The 21012-nt window shown below is 42.7% G+C and overlaps 1 protein-coding gene across 2 annotated transcripts in view; it reads left to right on the top strand.

Moving 5' to 3' along the window:
- tmem163b (transmembrane protein 163b) overlaps positions 1–21012 on the top strand; it is a 43915-nt gene that overhangs the window by 13726 nt on the left and 9177 nt on the right. For both annotated transcript variants that reach the window (XM_017458520.3, XM_017458522.3), the window contains exons 3-5: positions 6376–6419; positions 6517–6608; positions 15874–15970. In XM_017458520.3, coding sequence (XP_017314009.1) covers positions 6376–6419; positions 6517–6608; positions 15874–15970 — 233 coding nt within the window. The remainder of the gene's footprint in view (positions 1–6375; positions 6420–6516; positions 6609–15873; positions 15971–21012) is intronic.

Below are 21012 nucleotides of genomic sequence, written 5' to 3'. Positions count from 1 at the left end.
AACTATTGTTGGCTTTGCCCTAGTTAAGCTTACGCTGAGTTTACACACTTGGGTCCTGCCTATCACTGCAAATTTACAGCTGGTATGAGGGTTAGTCTGTCGCTGTCTGGTCTATATACTATTGTTAGGCGCATAACGAGCACAACGAGGAATGCACTGCAGACTTGCATTCGTGACACTCTGCAAGGTGAATTGATTGATTTACAAAATTTGCCGATATGGCCTTGGTGAGGAATCCCACTTTTAACCACAAGCCTGGAATTATCGGGCACCAACACGTGCATGGTGTTAACCGCACTTGCTGCTGTGTGGTATTCAGGTTGGTTGAAAGTGTCCCACGAGATGCAAACTCCGCACACACAGGACCACGGTGGGAATCAAACCCCCGACCCTGGAGGTGTGAGGCAAACGTGCTAACCACTAAGCCACCGTGCGCCCGAATTGAATTTATTTTTGAAAATATACACTCATTTCAAATCTGATGACTGCGACACACTCCAAACAAAACACGATTCCACTGTGCTACTGTCCATCTCAGATGAGACCGAGCCCAGAGAAGTGGGCGGAGCTTCTGGACAGTGTTGATGTACAGCTTCTGCTTTGCATAGTAAAGTCTTAACTTGCGTCTGTGGATGCAGCGGCGAATGGTGTCGACTGGCAAAGGTTTACCAAAGTATTCCCGAGCCCATGTCAGGATCTCATTACAGACTCATGAGGGTTTTTAAGACAGTGACGTCTGAGGGAGCGGAGATCACGCGCATTCAGAAGTGGTTTTCGGCCCCGCCCTTTACGCACCGAGATTTGACCGGATTCCTTGAATCTTTTATCTATACTGTACACTGTAGAAGATGAAACGCCCAAAATCCTCCCGATTTATCTTTGGGGAATGTTCTTCTCAAAGTGTTGGATTATTCACTGACGTATCTGTTGGCAGATCGGCGAGACTCGACCCGTCCTCGCTCTTGAAGGAGGACCTTTTTTGGATTCTCCTTATATACTATGCTTAACTTTTTTAGGAACGTGTTGCATGCATCAATTTCAAAATAAACGTTTACCTTACAACTTACAACTATGCAGTTGATTAAGTAAAACATCACATACCTTGTCTTTATACGGTTTTTGTTTAAATACAAGTCAAAATGCATTTACATAATCACCCCTCTTTGTTTTTCTGATCATTTTCCATACTGTCCCAACTTTTTCGGAATCGGGGTTGTATAACAGCGGTCGGTATTTATTCATACCGGATGACAACCCGGCTCCTGCGCAACTCCGTAAACCTTGTGCAAAGTGAAATTAGCATATACAAGCAAACTGAAAAATAACTTGGGGAAAAAAAAGAAGCCATGACCTACCTAAGAAAAGAACAGCTTTAAGAACACAGCAAAAAGAACGAGAGTAAGAGACGAGTCGACCTCTGTGTGCCACATAATGAGATGGAAATGCATTCATCTATGGCTTACACTGCAAGAAAATAGACTCATTTCAGTGCTGGGCGGTGGGTTTTTCTGGAAGACACAATGTACACACACACACACACACACACACACACACGTCCTATGTTTTTCTGAGCTAACACCTGAAAAGTAACATCTGTAAATTAACACAAACTATCAGAACTTTGATTTAAGACTCTTGGTCCATTTAGACAAAATTCCAGTGTCTTAATTATTACTATTATTATTATTATTATTTTTGAATAAAGGACTTGTTCTTTATTGTAAAATTACAGTGTTTCCTGAAGGATATTTCTGTTCAGTTTCTGCAAGAAAAGCTATGCGATTCCAGATGTAATGCTCCAATGGACGCTGAAAGGGTTCGAAAACTGAAAAGGTTCAATCAACACATTGGGTGTTAATTCTATGCTAAATGTTTGACTGCGTTCATGTCGCTGTATGTACGTGTCGCATACAGTAATCAGGTCTGAGAGGTTTGGGGATCTGTGCGCAGGGTCAAAACAAAATCAAGCGTGACACAGGGTCAAACCACGAGAAAGGCAATCACTAGATCAAAGGCTCGGAATACTCGAGGGTTGGCAAGACTTCGCAAGGATTGCTAGTTTGAGTCTGCTTTGTAGATTTTGTAAACAGGAAGTGCTTAATAAGTAGATCAGTACTCAGATAAGGAGATCCTGGGAAGTTGCGACGATACTATTCTCATTCTCGCTCTCTCTCCATCTAGATCAGACCTAACCTGATACTTTGCTCGGCTGTGGATCAGGTGGTAGAGCGGGTTGTCCCCTAATCGTAGCATTGGCGCGGTTCGATTCCCGGCCCACGTGACTCCACATGCTGAAGTGTCCTTGGGAAAGACACTGCACCCCAAGTTGCTCCCGATGGCAAGTTAGCACCTTGCATGGCAGCTCTGCTACCGCTGGTGTGTGATAGTGTGAATTAGAACCAGTGTAAAGTGCTTTGGGTTAAAAAAAGCACTATATAAGTGCAGACCATTTACCATAATAAATTCCCTAAATTCCTAACTGATGTGGCTTGCGTTCAAATTCCACTGGCACAACGTGGTATCTGATTCAGATTTATCGAGGCCGAAGACCGTTCAATTTTGGCACGAGACTATCCCTGAAACTCTGGGTGCAAGGCAGGGTAACAACCTGGCACACAACACACACACACACACACACACACACACACACACACAACACACACACACACACACACAGGGACACTTTAGAATATCTAATCCGTCGGCCAGCCTGATATTCCGGCCTGAAATTAGCAGAAAAATGAAAGATAATGTAACTGCTCTCAGCACTGCCTTAGGCTACGTTAATTCTCCTGCGATACTAGAGACGGATAATAGAGTTAATACCCAGCGTTACAACTCGACGTGACAATCCATTTAATTACACGACACTGTAATTTGCATTATGCGGTAATTGAAGTGCTGTGATTACATGCTGTCACACCGTACGAAGTCCTCAAGTGCTTTGCGCATGCATTCATTACGTTCGGAGACTCCTGAAAGAAGGATGGAGCTCCTGATTGGTGAGAGAAAACCCCAAATAAAAGAAGGGAAAAAAAAACAACCAACAACACAGTTTGTAGTATTTGCAGAAGTCTTCATCCTTGTATGCCTGTCCTGAACATGTTAGTGCTGCCTCTGGTCTAAAGCCGTCGTTTTACGCATATCAAGGGCTTGTTATTGGGCTTATAAATAAAGTTAGATTTACAGAGAGCTGAATAACAGTCAGAAGTGTCGTCAGTGGATAAGGTTTTAAGGTAGTAACCAGTGCCAACAGTGCACCCTTTGAGAAAAGCTCAAAACGATGTGTCTGGATTGTATTCCACATATACTGAAAGCCTTTATTCGCAGTATACTCTCACTGAACATCCTTTCAGCGTACTCAGTACTGTTCGCCTTTACTCTCCCGTACCTGGATACTGTAATGGTTTATAACTGCACTATCCACAGGTTCCCTTTCGAGTCTGGTTTCTTCCTTATGTCGAATCTGGGGGAATTTTCTTTGCCTCTGTTGCCTCTCTCGGTTCTAATTAGGGATATAAATCCCCAAAACACGTCAATAAAATTGAGTTGAATGTATTCTGTAACACCACGGTCTGAGGACTGAACACGCGCTAGCGTTAGCGTAAGCCGATTTGTACGGAAAATAAACATTTCTTATCCGTTTGTTAGACTAGACTGCACTCGTAGCACTTCTCAGCATTAATCTCTCATTTTTTTCACGTTATGACTCCTGATTCCCGAGGTGCTTTGCATTTCCGAGCCTTCAACTCTTTGCATGTGCTGTAAGTCGCTCCGGATAAGAGCGTCTGCTAAATAATGAAATGTAAAGGGGCATTGTATGCAATCCACCATAGAGTATTAGAGTTTGTGGTAGTGCGTGTTTCCCCCCCGTCCACCATTTATGCAGTCTATGTACTATACATCTTTATTTATTTATTTTTAAAATCCTAACATGGGGGGAAAACAATAATATATCCATGGCGCATCATCACGCATCTTGGATTTTCAGACGTGTCATAACTCCACGCTCTCGGATTGCAGCGTCAGCGCTCGAGAAAATTCTGCTGAGTGCATTTCAAATATTAGTGATGCCGTGATGGGAACCCCCCCCCCCCCACCAAAAAAAAAACAAAACGCCACATGAGGTTAGATTAAAACGTGTCGTTACTGAGATGGAGATCTGAAGAAAAAAAAAAACAACCCAAAAAACAATCTCAATGGGGGGTGGGGGGTGGGGGGGGATCACATTTTGAAAATAATTCCAATGAAAAAAGCTTTAATGAATGTGATTCATTTAGAGGCTTGAAGGAAATGAGATTTGAGGTTTGAGATTTAACGCAAGCCTTAGGTGTGTATCCCGGATCCTAATATGACAGAATGAATGAGTCACATTTTAATTATTTTACTTACTTCATTTGATTTTAATTCGTTCTATCATATTGAGATTCATCACTTGAAACATTTGATATGTTTTCTATGTTCTATCGTGAAGAACATGTGCGTTTATGGGATTTTTTACATTGTAAACAGGTACTTTAGCCGAGCTCCTTTATATACGTAAACCCACAGTCTGTGTGCTCTGAATCATAGACTTGATACATGTCAGAAGGTCTGTGTCCAAAAAAAACCACACAGGATTAAGCAATGCCCCAAGCAAAAGTGAATTAAGTCGCTGAAAAAAAAAAAAAAAAAAACAGTTTGGAAAACAGACTTCGCCTTCTGTCGGTCATTTTATATACACTTTATGGGCCACCGTAGATCCTGGGGGGTGGGTTTAAAAAGAAAAAAACCCCCACACATACAGATGTCAAACCCACCTACAGTAACCGTTAGAGACCAAGACTAGTCTTATATAATGCACCTTCGAGATACACTACAGACTTATGAGCTTTGGTTATGATGTGAGTATATGGTATGCATACTAGAGGTTGCACCTGGGTGGTGGAGAAAACAGCAAGGCAGATGGAAAATGAAGCACTTTGATAGTCTGAAAATATGCTCTTTGATGAAACCAATTCCACAATCAACTGCGTAAGACTGATGTGTAAGACTTTTTTTTTTTTTTTTTTTACTTTCGTTTGCTTGGATCGAATATTATCACTTTCATACCGCTTTTTTTTTGGTTAAGTGGAGAGCAAGACTGTTATTTTAATCTTGCTCCCATCCAAATAAAAACAAGTCTAGACATGTCAGAGTGCTCTAGACTGTGAATGCAACCTGTGAAAAATCTTGTCTTATAAGCTAGCAACTACATGCACTGCTAGAGACAAATCTCCAGAATGTTAAGGAGGTCTTTGGTTTGTGTTCCTGGGTGTATATTTAATAGTTCCACTTTTCAGATGGATTTCCAAGTAAGAACTGTTAACCACCCAAAGAATCCCAGGGGAAGACGTGTAAGTCTACTTGCTGACGTTAGACGGATAGAAACCTGGTCTTCGAGAGTGAAAGATTGAAGTGTGAATGTTTGGAGTGTTTATGAAAGAGAAAATGTCTCGAACATTTCCCAGCCGGAGGTACTTCCAATCGCTAGAATAAAAGTCCTCTTCAGATCCGTAAGGTGTCTTAGCTTCGTAGAATGGTCCTAATGTGGACGCTTTCTGCTGGAGAAACATTATGCTCTAGGGTTTTACACAGAACCTTTAGGTTCTCTTGAACACTAATGATTTATGGTATAATCGCACTATGGGTTCGCTTTTGAGACTGGTTCCTCTCAAGGTTTCTTCTTCATGTCGTCTCAGGGTGTTTTTTCCTTGCTACTGCCACCCCTGAGTTCTTCATTAGGGGTCTAAACCTACATCCGGATTTCTGTAAAGCTGCTTGACAACTGACAAGCCGAGTGTACCCTACATCCATGTAACATATTATCCTGCACACAGTCCTGCTAAACACTCATAGCTGTGTGAAAAATCAAATCAGTAGTTTACCTTTAAGACCGGGCATACCAAATCGTATTATTATTCTTAAACACGCCATTAACCTGAAGTACGTTATGGTCAACTAGCTAACACTGGGGAAAGTCAGCATTGCTGGGTCATCTATAACTTTATATATGACTACCTGTTCATGCTGAGTAGGAAGTCTTTTATTGGTTGGTTCAGTTCAGTGTTTGCAGCCATTTTGTTGGAAGGATTACCCTTGGTCAAATGATCTTAGCCATCTTATTTTTGTAAAAAAAAACCCCAACCTTTTCTCTAAACTACAGGTATCCAATCAGGGGCACGGGATATTAGCATATAAGAGGCGCACTGGTTAAATGCAGTTTATTTCTTTATTTAACAGTAATAGCAGCGTTAAGATGATCTGAACCATACAACCATGTGAACATTAGTTTCAACCGTTTGAGAAAATCGTTTGACGTAGACTCTGATGCGAAAATGTTGTGATCTTTTCCAGCTGTTTCAACGATGAGAAGCAGTGCCTCCGCTTTTGGCTTCGCTGTGAGTAAACCTTACCCAAACACCTTTTTCCATCACATTAAGGCTAGTTTTGCACCCGTGGTTTGTACCGATCGATAGTTTGTGTGTTGTTTTCCAGTTTGACGCCACACTAGACGTGCTGAGCTCCATCATCGTGCTGTGGCGTTACAGAAACGCAGCGGCTGTGCACTCTGCCCACAGAGAGTACATGTGAGTACTGAGGCCATACTGCTGCTTAAAAAGTGTTTGAAGTGGATTTTGTCTCGATTCTAGTCTAGAGAGCAGAGAACCGAGGCCGAGAGAATTCGGTTGCATGTGAGCATGTGAGAAGCCAAAGCAGCTCAGTTGTAAGCGGCCACATCGGGAATACAGGCCAAATGGAAACCAGTGCTGGTACGTCATTTTAGATTCCTGGCCCAGCTATAAACTCTGCTCTGAGATACGGTCTCATTAAGCTGAGCCGTGGTCATATCCAGGCAGTCAGATTCAGGACGAGCTCATCGCCATCATTCCATGGTGTTACTCGTTTACCGAATACAGCTTAAAGGAATAGCGTCTTTTAATGTGTGATCATCACAAACAAGAGTTTCGACATGTTTGTCTGTGCTTAGCAAAGAAAGGAAGTCGTATGATACACTCGAGGACCATGTGCAGAGGTTTATTAGATACGGTCAAAAAGTCGTAATGGGAAAAACCTAGGCAAAGGTCAAAACCAACAGCGCTAATCCAAAAGGACTAGTCAAACAAGGTCAACTCACACAGTGGGGTGTATTGACAAGACTTCGCACCGTGTATGTGAATACCATGTGTCTTTATCGTCAAATAAAATAAACCGGAAATGAGTACCTGATTCAAATTCTGCTGACAGTGACCTCTGTTGGCTGGGAGGCGGTATTGTCTCGGGCTGTTGCGACAGAAGGTCTGCAGATGAGACCGACATGATGTGTTATGTCACACGTGTTACGTAAGTGTGTCTGATAGGGATTAAGCTGAAAAAGCAGGCGTATTCCTTCGAAATTAAGGGCTAACGTCCATAAAAGGAATAATAACGAAGGGGTTTTGTGATGTAGAGTGACTGTTATCATCTTATGTCTGAAATGTTATTTAGGACATGCTGTTTGTCTGGGACAAGTGCTTTATTCCTCTTATACTTTTTATCCGTATATAGTTACACATGAAAGAAGTTAGTTAACACTATTATCACTTACATCGTGTTTCCAAGACAAACGGAAAGCGGTCCTGAAGACGTTCCCGTATTGGAATATTTAAGGTTACAGCTTTACCTCTGACTGTTACAAAGTGTTTACACTGGAGACTCCTTCAAAAAAAAATGCTGACGTGTCTAAACGTCAACGTGTCCGATCTGCTGTTAATGTTACTTAATCAAGCGCTGTGGTATTATGAAGCATAATTTCCTCTGGTAAAGGTCGGGAATTTTTATTTCCATAAAATTAGGCCAATAAGACGGAAGTACTTTGCATCAAGGTTGTGAGCTGGTACCCGTGCACAGTTCATAAGAAAGTGCGCCTTAAACCACAGCCTCGATAAAACACTGAATAGATTTTTACTTTTACGTGGACGATCGACTTTTCATATTTTCCAGAAAAGGTAGAGTCGGGTGGCTTGTGTCTCACAAGGCCCAGGAAAACTGGCTTTCAGATAGAAGTGGACACCTTAGACACACACTCTCAGCGCGTGGTAGGCGATCCGGTGCTTGTTATCAGAGCTGGGCAAGAGAATAGTGATGGCTAAAGGTCAGCAAGGCTTTTGTGCGCTTTGTGAAAGGCTGGGAAGTAGAGGACGAGCAGACGGAGAAGACGGAAAACGAGAGAAAGGAAGAAATGCACTTTATGCTAGTAGCTAGCGGCTTCATCAGAGCGACGAGCTGCAGTCTCCTGAGGATTCTGTGGTGAAGCAGATCAAAGCGGGCGATGGGCGATAGAGAGGGAGAGAGATGAGAGATGAGACAGCTGAGCTTGGAACCTGAAGGTGTACTTTAGTGTAGCGCTTTCCTGTCAGGCGATGAGAGGAAAGGGAAGAAAAATGTCGATTCACTGGCAGCTCTGTAATGTGCAAGTTGAACATTCTCCAGCTTTCTTGTTATAGCTGCGTTTAAGCAGCCTGGAAACCACATGGCTCTGCTCGCTTCCAGTCATCGAAGCACCAGGAGTCTCCAACGCCAGGAAAAAAAAAAAAAAGGTGCAGACAGATGGGCGGAGAACGAGAGAGAGAGAGAGAGAGAGAGAGAGAGAGAGAGAGAGAGAGAGAGAGTAGAACCAGGCTCGCTGAAAGGCACACTAGAGCCTTGTGAGTGACTGCGGCTCATTTAAACAGCATCTAATGACAGGAGCAGGTTGTCCATGTCACTCGCTTCATTAGCCAGCAGATTTACACACACACACACACACACACACACACACACACAGTTGCAAATTAAAAGAGGGAGTGAGTGATGAGGTGAGCAAGTGAACAGGGAAAAGGGGGCAGAGAAAACACTGGACAGAGCAATAAAGATTAGAGCGGAATGATGCATTGGAAATTAGGGACTGAGGATGAGCCAGAGTCAGGGATACGATGAGAGTGAGGCAGCCTGGAGGATGTTAGCGATGGTCAGTGTTACCATAACAACAAGAAGCAAGCATGCGAGTCCTTTCCAACGTTAGCTAATAAACGTGAGTTGAGATTCCAGTTGCCTAGCAAAGATGAAATTTTCACTTAATGGGCAATTTAACGCAATTCAACGCTGTTATCTAGTTAGCATAGCTAAACAAGTTACTTACGCTATCATAGCGAGGAGTAATTCTTTCTTCTCCTGTGTGTGTGGAGTTTTCTCACCGTGTTCTCACCGTGCTCTGGGGGTTTACCCCGGGTGTTCCGGTTTCCTCCCCCAGTCCAAAGACATGTGTTGTAGGCTGATTGGCATTTCCAAATTGGCTGTAGTGTGTGAATGTGTGCTTGATTGTGCCCTGTGATGGGTCTGCACCATGTCCAGGGGGTCCCCCGCCTTGTACCCCGAGTCCCCTGGGATAGACTCCATTCTCCCTGCAACCCTGTGTAGTATAAGTGGGGTGGAAAATGGATGGATGGATTTTCCACTTCCTGGAAACGGCTGTCCGCTTTCCACTGTCTCTCAGATCACTGCAGCCAATCACAGCAAGTGATATTCAGTAATAGTCTTCCTTTTCCTTTTTGAGGTAATGTTGGCGTGTTTCTGATATTGTTATTGCATCTTCACATTCTGTCATCCCTTATGTCTTTTGATTCGCCGTCGTCTCTTTAGAATTATTGTTGCGTTTTTCTGATTTGCTGTTTTGTGTGGTTTTTTTTTTAGTTTGTTAACGCGTTCTGGACTTACCGGCAACCGGGTAACGAAACAAATTCCACAATGATGCTAACTCTTCTCCCTGTCACATCACCCCATATTAGAGAACCAGCAAATGACCTGAATTTCTTTTCCCTCTTACAGCATCACATGGTCTTTCTTTTGTATATATACTCCTTCGAGGTGCTGACTGTGATGTCTAATTTAGGCGCACACATCGAACGTGTGTTCTTTAAAGTGACTGGATCATTAATATGTATAATATAATATGTTAATCTATTCGAGAAGTACATTATGTACATGCATGGCTGGAGCTGGGGCTGAATTCCTCAGAGCCTCTTTTTAAATCTTGTCTGAAATATCCGTATTTGGGAGCTGAAGCCCTGACACATGGAGCACAAACTCAGCACCTGGTAGCTTCTCTTCAAACCCTAATCACTGTGTCTGGACACCAGCACTAATAATAAAGCTTCTTCGACGAGACCGGCATTCTTCCTGAGGATGAGCCGACGTGGACGAGATTTTGAGGATGAGCCGATGTGGAAAAGGCCGATAAAGGTCAGGCGGTAAGGACACAGAGAGCAGTGCAGAATACACACGCTGTGCTAATTTGAAGCCGAATTTGAAGATTTCTGGAGCGCAAGTGAAACTTTCATTGATCAAACCGGGAGAGACGCTCCAGCTGTGCTTGTTCAGGATGAACAGAAACTCGGCTTAAAGGAGTTTTCTATTTTTATTTTTTTGAAAGAAATATGGGTTAGCTGGTTAAGAAACGAAGTGATTAAGTATGACATGTGCCCTGCGATGGATTGGCACCCTGTCCAGGGTGTACCCCGGCTTGTGCCCCATGCTCCCTGGGATAGACTCCAGGTTTCCCCGTGACCGTGAAAAGGATAAGCGGTATAGAAGATGGATGGATGGATGGATAAGTATGACATGTGGGCACATCAGTAGCAGGAAGCAGACTCTTCAATGCTGGAGGGATAATCCGGAGGCTTCCGAGCTGGGCTAGTCGTGCACACGTAAACACAGATAGTTAATAAATAATAATAAATAAAATAGATAATAAATAATAATCTATTTCTGTAGAAATTTACTGGAGAAAATCAGCAATACCTCGTTAATCCCTGGTTTGTGCTGAATTGCAATTAGTATTCAACTACTAAGACAAGGACTACAGTGGATAAGGCTGTTGTTGTTGTTGTTGTTGTTGTTGTTTTTACACTCGGTGGAAGTGTATTGCAGACAGGGTGGAGTGATGAACGACAGCAGCAAAACAAGAAGAAGGAGAAGAAAAACGATTAAAAAGGAATGCAATCAAGGAAATATAAACAATATACAGGATGTTATATCGTATATTGTGAATAAGAGTCCTGGGATAAGCACAGGGCAGTCTTTAGGTGCAAATCTTTAGTAGCCGAATGAGATAAGGAAGTAGTGCTGGGTGAAATGACTATATATATATTTATATATATATAAACCCACTCATTTAACACTGAAAAAGAAGAAGAAAAAAGTTTTATAAATTTAAAGAATTAAAACAGTTGCTTTCGGTCAGTTTTATTTATTACAATATCCACAATGTCTTAGAAAGTATATTCCGACATAATTGATCACAGGATGAATAAAATATTATCACATCGCCCAGCTCTACTCAAAGGTTCAACGTAAAAGATTTTCCTAGGTTATTATGAACACTGCTAATAATAGTAATAGTTATGGCACTGGAGCAAATGCAATAAAGTAGGCATGATGACAAATGCTAATCCTACTAGAACATGGGATTTTAGCTAATAGTCCACTTCGCTCTTTGGCTGATAATGATAGCTGTTAGCACTTTTCAGAAATGAAAGAAATGAAAGAAATACATTATGGCTGTTAGGATGTTTTTTATTTCCTTTTTCCTCTCTACTTTTTTTCCCCCCTTCATTGCGCTAATGTGCATCATATAACTGTTTGAGATTACCACAGACTGGCAGAATATGGAGAAAGGACAAGCAGAAATAAATAAGTAAGTATATAAATAAATAAGGCAACAGCACAAGAGCAATTACAGCTCAGTGGAGTTTTAGAGAGAGGGGGTGTTACCTTGCCCGAGGTTTATTAAGACTAGACTAACACTCCGTCTGAACTAACAGACAATGTAAACACACTCCCTACCTCACCATGCATAACTGGACCATCTGACACACACACACACACACACACACACACACACACACACACACACACACACTACATTTAGGACTCTTCTGGTCTGATTGAATTAAATCCAGCGCAATTAAATCCCAAAAATTCTCCCGAGACGTTTGCTGGCAGCCGGAGCATGTGTGGGCGTGTGCGAATCTCATTAGTGAAAGAACCTTGGCTGTAAAGGTTTAGAGAGCAAAGCTAATTATTCCCCAGCACTGCGCAGCGAGGATGAGCCCAAGCAAACAGCTCAGATATCAGGCTCAGAGCCGGTAGAACTGGCTTCTCTGGGAGGAAAAGGAATTCTGGGTCAATGAAATGTCTTACGAGCAGACCGGTAGCACGTAGCCCATTTGTGTTGTCACACGGCGCTGTGTTAAACTCTGTGATGTGGAAGAAAACGAAACCTCCGTCTTTCCATCTCATCTTATTGGAATCCATTTCAGCTGTCTGCTTTGCAGCGGCTGCTTTTTCCCCGTGTCAGCATTCATTTCATCCATAATAACATTCGTTAGAGTAATGGAAACATGGAAAAGGTCATAAAAAATATTTGTTAACCATTCATTCATTCATTCATCCTCAGTAATCACTTTCTCCTGGGGGATCAGGAGCCTATCTAGTCTAACTTAGAGTAGGTGTCAAGTCACCCGTCCATGTTCTGGCATGTTTTTGGGAGGTGGGAAGAAACCGGCGAACCCTGAGGAAACCCATGGAGGGAACACGCAAAACTCCAGACAGTAATTAGAGCTCAGGATCGAGCCGGGGACTCTGAGCTGCGAGGCTTATTGTTAAGATTAAATTAAGCAAGCACACGAACACAAAAAGCTTAATGCAGAACAAAACGTAATCTTATTTCCCCGATCGTGTTATCGAGCGTAGATATATTGCTGGCACTAAATTAGGATCAGCTGTTTTCCGTTCTGTTATCGTATGAGTCATGGAACATGACATGATAAAATAGATTAAAATGATATGATGTTATGATCCAAACCTGTGATTAAGCACACACACCTCTGACATGTAGCATCCATCCGTCCATCCATTTCCTGTACAAGTTTTTCTATACGGAGTCGCAGGAGAGCTTGGGGCGCAAGGTGTGGGACACCCTGGATGGGGCGCCGTACATCATGTGCTAATAAACCGGCTAATAATAAATGACTCGTAGCCAAGTGGGACGTCTGACTTGACCAGATAAGTGATCAATAAACTTCAACGGGTATGCTGTTATAAGTCTCCTGAAGATTATGTTTATAGTTACGTTCACGTGATGAGTAATGTCTGTGAAGCAAGTTAGTTCCTGTTAGCGTGTATGTAATAGCAGCTATCAACTGTTGTTCCTTTCTTAGCCTCTTTTGTGCCTAAAAAGCAGTGAAGAAAGATTTTCCTGTGGCCAAAAAAAAACGTAAATGTTTCTTCGATCCCTGAAGCTCATTGTTAGGTTGAACTCTGGTTAATGAAGGCTTTACTTTGTTAACGTAACTCACGGTGTATTAACTCGGGATTCTAAAGAAGGTTAAGATGATAGACAATCAAATGTGTATATCTTTAATATGGTTAAGACGGAGAAGAACATATCCCCAAACGGGAAGTTCTAAGCTGAAGCCCTGACCTTTAAAAGCAGAAACTCAGTATCCGGTAACATCTCAATTTACGCCCTAATCAAGCTGTCAGAATTCTGAGCACAACCCTGATCTTCTGCAATAATGCGTTCCCGACCATCCCCAGCATGCTTAGGCTTATTGCAGGAGCACCAAGACAAATAAAAGAGAACACAGAGAATACTTTTCTTTTATTCATTTGGAGAGATTCGTCATGTCAATCGTTTTTGTTATTTTTTAAAATTCGTATTGTACTGACATTAATCGTGAAGGCCGTACGCATTCTTCCATCATCCACCGCGCTAGAGACATGAGTAACGATTCAAGCCACCTGGTTTCTATGGTTTCTAAAGAGCCAGTACACAAGAGCAATGATAAACAACTTTGGTTAATACTCTATGCAATGTTTTAGATGAATATTAATGATGCCATTTCGAATTATTTAGTCATTCTAATGTGTGTGTGTGTTGTTTTTTTTTGTTGTTGTTTTTTTACCATTTGAGACTCACTCCAGTATTTTTCTGGGCAAATTGCCTTGCATTGAACAGAGCATTCTTCAGTTATGGAGCCCATCATGCACGTCAGACTATGTGAAATACTGGAGATGATTGTACAACGTTATACAACAGTTAGCTCCGGTCCACTAAAATTCCGCTGAATAGTTCGAAACGGTTACTACAGTAGAGTTAGCGACATCATCGTCAGCGGACGTGGCAAACGATACTTTTCAGAAACAGAACTTTTTGGCTTAAAATGTGAAAGCTCGTCAGATGAAGACGAAAAGGAAGAAGGGACGCCGATTTTACCGGACGCGCTTTTAACGGGAATGTACAAATCAACGTGAGCTAGCTGGCCAGATAGCCGATGGTCTGTCAGTGAGTGTGGCTTCTTTGAGATCTGTTTCCACTATCAGAGCAAAAATAAGCAGAACACTTTTAGCCATATTGTGTGAGAAATATAACATACACCTAGCTGTGGATTATCCCGCATAGACAGTACCACGGTCACTTGGCAGCATTGACAAGTTAAAGCTGTCATTGATGTTTGCAGTGCAAAATGACATTCTTTTTTCTTTTCTTTTTTTACCTGCATCTGTGCCGCATCTCTGCTTATAATGAAGCTGAGTTTAACTACTGTATGCAAATGTAACTGTACGTTACTATGGTTACTATGGTTACAATTTTTCATAGGCAGAGCATTAATTTAGAAAATGATGTAATCGCTGCATGGAACATATCAATTTGATCAATTATAATAACTACAGTTCTAAAGAAAGCCACAATAATCTGTCCATCTTGATGGATGACCGCTACGCACAGAACGCCTCAACAGGCAGTTCATTCATCCGAGGAGCCTTTCCACTGAAAGTTCGGATTACAGCTGTCACCAGAAGTTGGTCTAGTTCTAGTAGCAACACCAGAAGCAGGAACTAGAGCATGCAATCCACCCTGACAAACCCAAGCTAGTCATAGATCATTTTGTAAAGTTCACGTATAAACGTGTTGTGGTATAATCTCTCTGCCACAGAATAATCTTCAATTTTACCCCCACGCCTAAAGGGCAGCATTAGCATGAGTCTAACAGAACAGATGATGGAGTTTCAGGCATGTTTTAAGGATAGAGGTTTCTCGGGCTGGTGGCTGGTGCTGCTTTAAAGTAAGCGATAACAGGAACTAACTCATTGCTGTTTCGTAACATTAACGACTATACATTGTGATATTACTTTTTCCCCCCATTTTCTGCCTAATTTGGTCACTTAAACACCTAAATTCCCACCCACCTGCCAGTTCTCCCCTGTATTACGACAGCTACTAGCTGGAGAGGATAAAGACTAACACGTGCTACCTCCAAGACAGTAACTAAAGACGCACAAAGCCAGCTGACACTTATTTTCAAACTGCTGCTCATGCTGCATCAAAGGGAAGCATAATACACTCGGAGGAAAGCACTACTCCTCTTCTGCGCACAATACATCATTTCATGGATGCCTATGAGTGGCTAATGTCTCTGTGATTGACAGGGGAGACAAACAGAAAGCACAGCTAATTTTACCCTTGGCTCCTGACTTGGTGTTCTTTACAAACCCCATTGCGCTCCAGTAGAGAATTCTGAGCAACCAAAATAGTACAGGGGTTCATACTGCAGAAAACATATATTTAAGAATAGAATGAATTTATTGATTCCGCTCCCTGTTCGAAAGGTTCTGGTGAGGCCCTGACGCTATTTTGGAAGTGTCGACAGGCTTTAACTATATTTACAAAAGACAGCACACGAAACTCATATTTATTCTAACAATTTGATCTTTTGGCCAAATGACAAACTAACTTACTTTGGCTAACTTAATGTGTTTTTTTTTTTCCTACAGAGCTTGTGTGGTTTTGGGAGTGGTGTTTATCCTGTCTGGGCTAACCATCCTGATTAAGGCCGCCCATGCTCTCGCCACCAAAGTGCTCCCTGAAGTGGTAAGAAATCATTCATGGAAGTGTTCTTTATTTTATGTCAAACCGTCACGTTGATTGTCGATAAAGGAGACAAGTTTTCTTTTTACTCTGTCAGCCAGGGAAAAGTACTATAACCCAGTATCTGTCTTTCCGTAAGTCAGGTCTACTAGCACGATGAGAACTCGACCAGGGTGTGCTAACTCTGGTGCTCACTGTCCAGTGTCCAGAACCGTTTGACAGTGACTGATCTTCTGAAACGCCGGATTTGAGTCTGTAGGACTCTAGTTGTCGACCATATCTCTACACTGTGCAGCGTTCTGTATGATATGTACATGGTGGCAGCAGGATTTATGAAAAAGGTGTCCAGTTTGTGCATGAGTAACAGAAAGATGGATGAGATTGATGAAAATCCTGGTGCTAAGTCCCTTTATGCAGGATAAGATTGATGAGGAGTTTACAGTGCTGCCTCCTCCTCTGTTCCTCACTTTCCCTAGTGAATCTTCTGTGCTGAGGTCTTGCTGGCTAGAATCTTTTCAGACTGCTAACCCAATGCCTTGCGGTGAAGGTACAGCACGTGTTCGGATATTTTTAGGGCCTGCAACACTGTATGCTGAAGCCTATTCAACTGCTAGATGCTCATTTTCCTCTCCTGCAAGGTGTAGTCCCCAGACAAATTATCTTCCAAGAGTGCCATCAGGTGTCTACCAGGCTGCAGGACCAACTCATGGTACACACTAGTAATCCAAAAGTCCAACGCTGTCACTCACTGTCAACACGTTATCGATCCAGAGCTGAATTGGTCTGTTATGCCTTCAGCAAAGCAGGATATTAATTATGCCCAAGGTACTGATGACGAACCTGGACAAGATTACTGGAGCAAGACACAGCAAGCATGTGAGAATTGTAGCTGATATTTTTATAAACCTAGAGCTCAGAAACTCCCTGCTTGAGGTCAGGTATGTCAGTGTTGTGGTACAGGCAAAGATGTGCCACTTTTCCTTTATTACCACCCCACCCTCCTCATGAGCTCCTGCCTTTCAGTCAGTGCCAAGAACTATTCCAGAAACACTTCCCTCATACACCTTCAAATCTTGCCTCAGGAAGCTTAATAATTCTAGACGTTCCTGGAGCCATTTTGCCAATGGGGAACTAATGACTACTTTGTGTGGCTATGGTCTGCGTGGCTAAAGTTTTCTGAGCTGGGCTTTCACTTACTAGATCTCAAACTTGCTGGAACAATCATATAGCCTGTGCAACTGGACTGACCTCAGGGACCACGAAGTGGCCAGTTATCCTCATAAGTATGGAAGAATGGCAGGGCTATGAAATTGGGCTGTTCCATCCTTAAAGAGCATACAGAATCATATACAGTGGGATATTTTAGTAGACCAGAATGCCTTTTGGTCTCAGCTCAGCACCAAATTGGCCAACAATGGTTTAATCCAGAACCTTCCAAAGAACATCTTTGCAGCCCAGATTGCTTCCTTCCTGGCAAATTCAGCAAACTTACCAAATCTTACCTCTTGCACCTGACTACTCCACTACACCAGACCTTTTGTATCACCTGTTTAGCAAAGATGGCCTGGGACTTATGCCAGAGTGCTCCACTACCTAATATCCCTTAATTCCTTCATTCATTCAGTAATCATATTAGTCATTAACCCTTTCACTCTGGTCAGGTTGCAGTGGATCTAGACTGTATACTAGGACCACTAGATGTGAGGCAAATAGGCACACTAGATTGGGATGGTGTTAAATAATTCACCAAGTTGTTGTACACCTTAAGGACCAAGTTTGCCTGTAGGAGAACGTACTCGCCCAGAGCTGCAGCTTCATTAGACAGGGATGGCTTTCCAAGGTTCTTAACATACTAGTTCTCAATGAAAAAAAGAACAGGTGTCCTGATGGAACATCACCTGCATGGATATGGATCCCCCACTGTGATCTCAGGCTTCGTTGAGGCACAGGTCACCTGGACGGTCTGAAAGTCAAGTAACACTTGTGTAAGTGTAGCACCAGTTCTTCCCATGGTTGAAGGTGATCAGATGTTTACAAAAGCCCAAAACAGTGACACCCCCTCACCCCCAAATGAAAATGAAAATTTTGGATTGTGATTTAAATAACCTTGGCAGATGGATCCCAAAGACATGGTGCCAGTTATTGCCCAACCAGTTACCGACTTGCTGGTTTCTCTTAGTTACCAGAGAATATTAGCTTTCGATAGAGATGCATCAGGTACATCCCAGGGGATGGAGATCCCAGGACAGACCCAGGACCTGTTGGAGAGATTATCTCACAGTTGGCTTGGGAATCTTTGAGTATTAGCTGGAATCTGTGACGACACATGGAGAAGTCTGAACTGACCTTCTCAGCTTGTTGATGAAATGAATGAATGAATGATTGAATGTCTGGCTTCATTACAGCTTGGGCATTTACCATATTCAGACAAGGTCTCAGACACTAGACTTGGGTTTTCAAATAAGACTTATAGCGGTCCAATTAGATAAAGTTTTGCTGGTTTGGATAAGCAACATGACTCAGCGGTCGACAAAGTCACTTTTTAACGCTTAACCGTCAGCGATTAGTTTATGACCTTACCTTGTGCCTCGAGTTCCCTGGGACATGCTCCAGGATCCCCGCGACCCAGAAAATGGATGGATGGATGGATGGATGGATGGATGGATGGATGGATGGATTAGTTTATGATTACAAATAATTTGTACAATAATCTACAAACCTGTGATATTTTCTAACAAACTTCATTGGTTCTATTTAGTTAGTAATTTAAAAGACGGTGATTCTGGCAGTTACTGAAGAAGAATGAATGCAGTAAAAGAGGTGTGTAGAACCTCATGAGCAGCCTGTACGTTCCCGTGTCCATGAATGTGGCCGTTATTCGTCTTTCAAGCTTTATATCGGATTGCTTTTATTAAAAATAAAAACCTATAAACCCCTGCGACTTTTTTCGCAACTCTCCTCTAAAGAAATGAGATACGTGAAAGGGGACAATAAACGTATACCCCCCCCCCCCCCCCCCCCCCACCCGCCCGCCCGACCCCGACCCCATTTATGTTTTCATCATGGACTTTTTCCGTCGTGTCATGACTTCACTAATCAGCCCAGAATGTGTTAATGAATGAATTTTTTTTTAATGATGAAAGTGGGAAATCTTTCCACTCTGACCTGCCTTCAGCTAACCAGCACCCCATCATTCAACCCAAATGGGTAGGATATTTAGAAATGATTTGCCAGCCATCAGGAGAGAGAGAGAGATGTGACAGAACACAGCTGAGGTGTGAAGCGAGACGAGACAGCGTCACAGGACGAAGTGGGAAGCCAGGGACGGGTGTGTGCATGCTGCGAATCAGCTCACTCCTCTGTTGCCAGGCAATTCGGGCTGCTTGGCAACATAAGGAGGAACGAGAGCTCAGTTATTCCCCACCTCCCCAACTCACACACGTGTGCACATACACTAACACACAAAGGCGCTGTGCTTTACTAACCCCATGCTGTAATCTAATTGCCTTAGTCTAATAGAAGTGGCTAAAGGAAAATGAGAGAGAAAGTAAGAGACGAAAATGTGTGTGTGTGTGTGTGTGTGGGAGGGGGGTGGTGGGGTGGTGGGGTGATGTTTTAATCAGGACTCTAGCTGCTCTCCAGAGGACTTGAGCTCCTGCTCTGGCCTGTGAAGCTACATTTGGCGCATACAAGCACCTGATAAAAATAGATCTGATATTTTTCTGCAGCCTTCATCTGCTGCTGATGTCTCACACACACACACACACACACACACACACACACACACACACACACACACACACAAAGTTTCTACACGTATACGTAATCTTACACATATACACTTTCAAGCTGCTCTCTACGTTTTTTCCCGTCTTGCTCCGACACTCATCAGTTCATACACACATTCAAACTTTTTTCCTTTTCACGTCCCTTTTGCCTACTTTCTCACACGCACACACTCTTACACACACATACACACACACACACACACACACACACACACAGAGAGGCATCTTGTTTTCTCTCTAGACACAATCTGTCTACTCCCCCATCATCCTCTCTTCTCCTATCATCCCCCTTTCTCTTCCTCAACAACCATCTTGTCATACACACACACACACACACACACACACACACACACACACACACACACACACACACACACACAGACTAACCCTAGTTGGGTAATTAAATGTTAAGGATATTCTGTCAGGATTGGGGTGTGCATGCTGAATTGGACTCCTGTGTGTGTGTGTGTGTGTGTGTGTGTGTGTTTGCGGTGGCATGTGAAGATTGATGTGCTTTTGTTTGTGTGTGTGTGCGCATGTTTGTATATAGCCTGCTGATTATTAATGATCTCAAGCATCTGTTGGATAAGCAATAAACTGCTCTAGATGGACTGGAATACTGATTTGGGCGGGAAAGGCACACATGCAAACACACACACACACACGCACACACACACACACGCACACACGCACATCCTTAAACAAACCGTGGTTAGCTAATTAAAATGAACAATAAACAGTTTGTTTAAACTAGACCTGTGCTTTCATTTTCATGCTATATATATGTATATATACACATGGGTGTGTGTTAGCAGGAACTGAAACGAGTTCATGAGTCTCACTTAGTGTTTATAACTATCAGGCACGGTACTGAAACTATGTTCGGTCGGTGTGTAAGTCAGCGATCGGGTCATGAGAATGCCACACAGCCCTATCGGAAGAAGAATAAACATCCGAAACGTACAGTACGTGCAATATAGAGTGCCCTTATGGTAATACCATGCCAGGCAAGGGCAGTGTGTCTCAAACATCCCCATGCCAAAGCGCACAATATTTAAAAGTCTCTCTCCAGGAGCTCCACCTGTTTGATCTTGATCCATCTTTGCCCCAGAACTACAGGCCTATTTCTAAGTTAGTGTGCTGTAATGTATAGGTGACCAATAAAGACTCATTATCATTAAACTTACATCCAGATTTCTGCAAAGCTGCAAACAAAAACGAATCCGATGGAACTGAATACTCACTCAGCTGTGCTGT

This window comes from Ictalurus punctatus, chromosome 27 (assembly GCF_001660625.3).
Source record: "Ictalurus punctatus breed USDA103 chromosome 27, Coco_2.0, whole genome shotgun sequence".
NCBI classification, from domain to species: Eukaryota; Metazoa; Chordata; class Actinopteri; order Siluriformes; family Ictaluridae; genus Ictalurus; species Ictalurus punctatus.
This window is presented reverse-complemented; position numbering and strand designations above follow the sequence as displayed.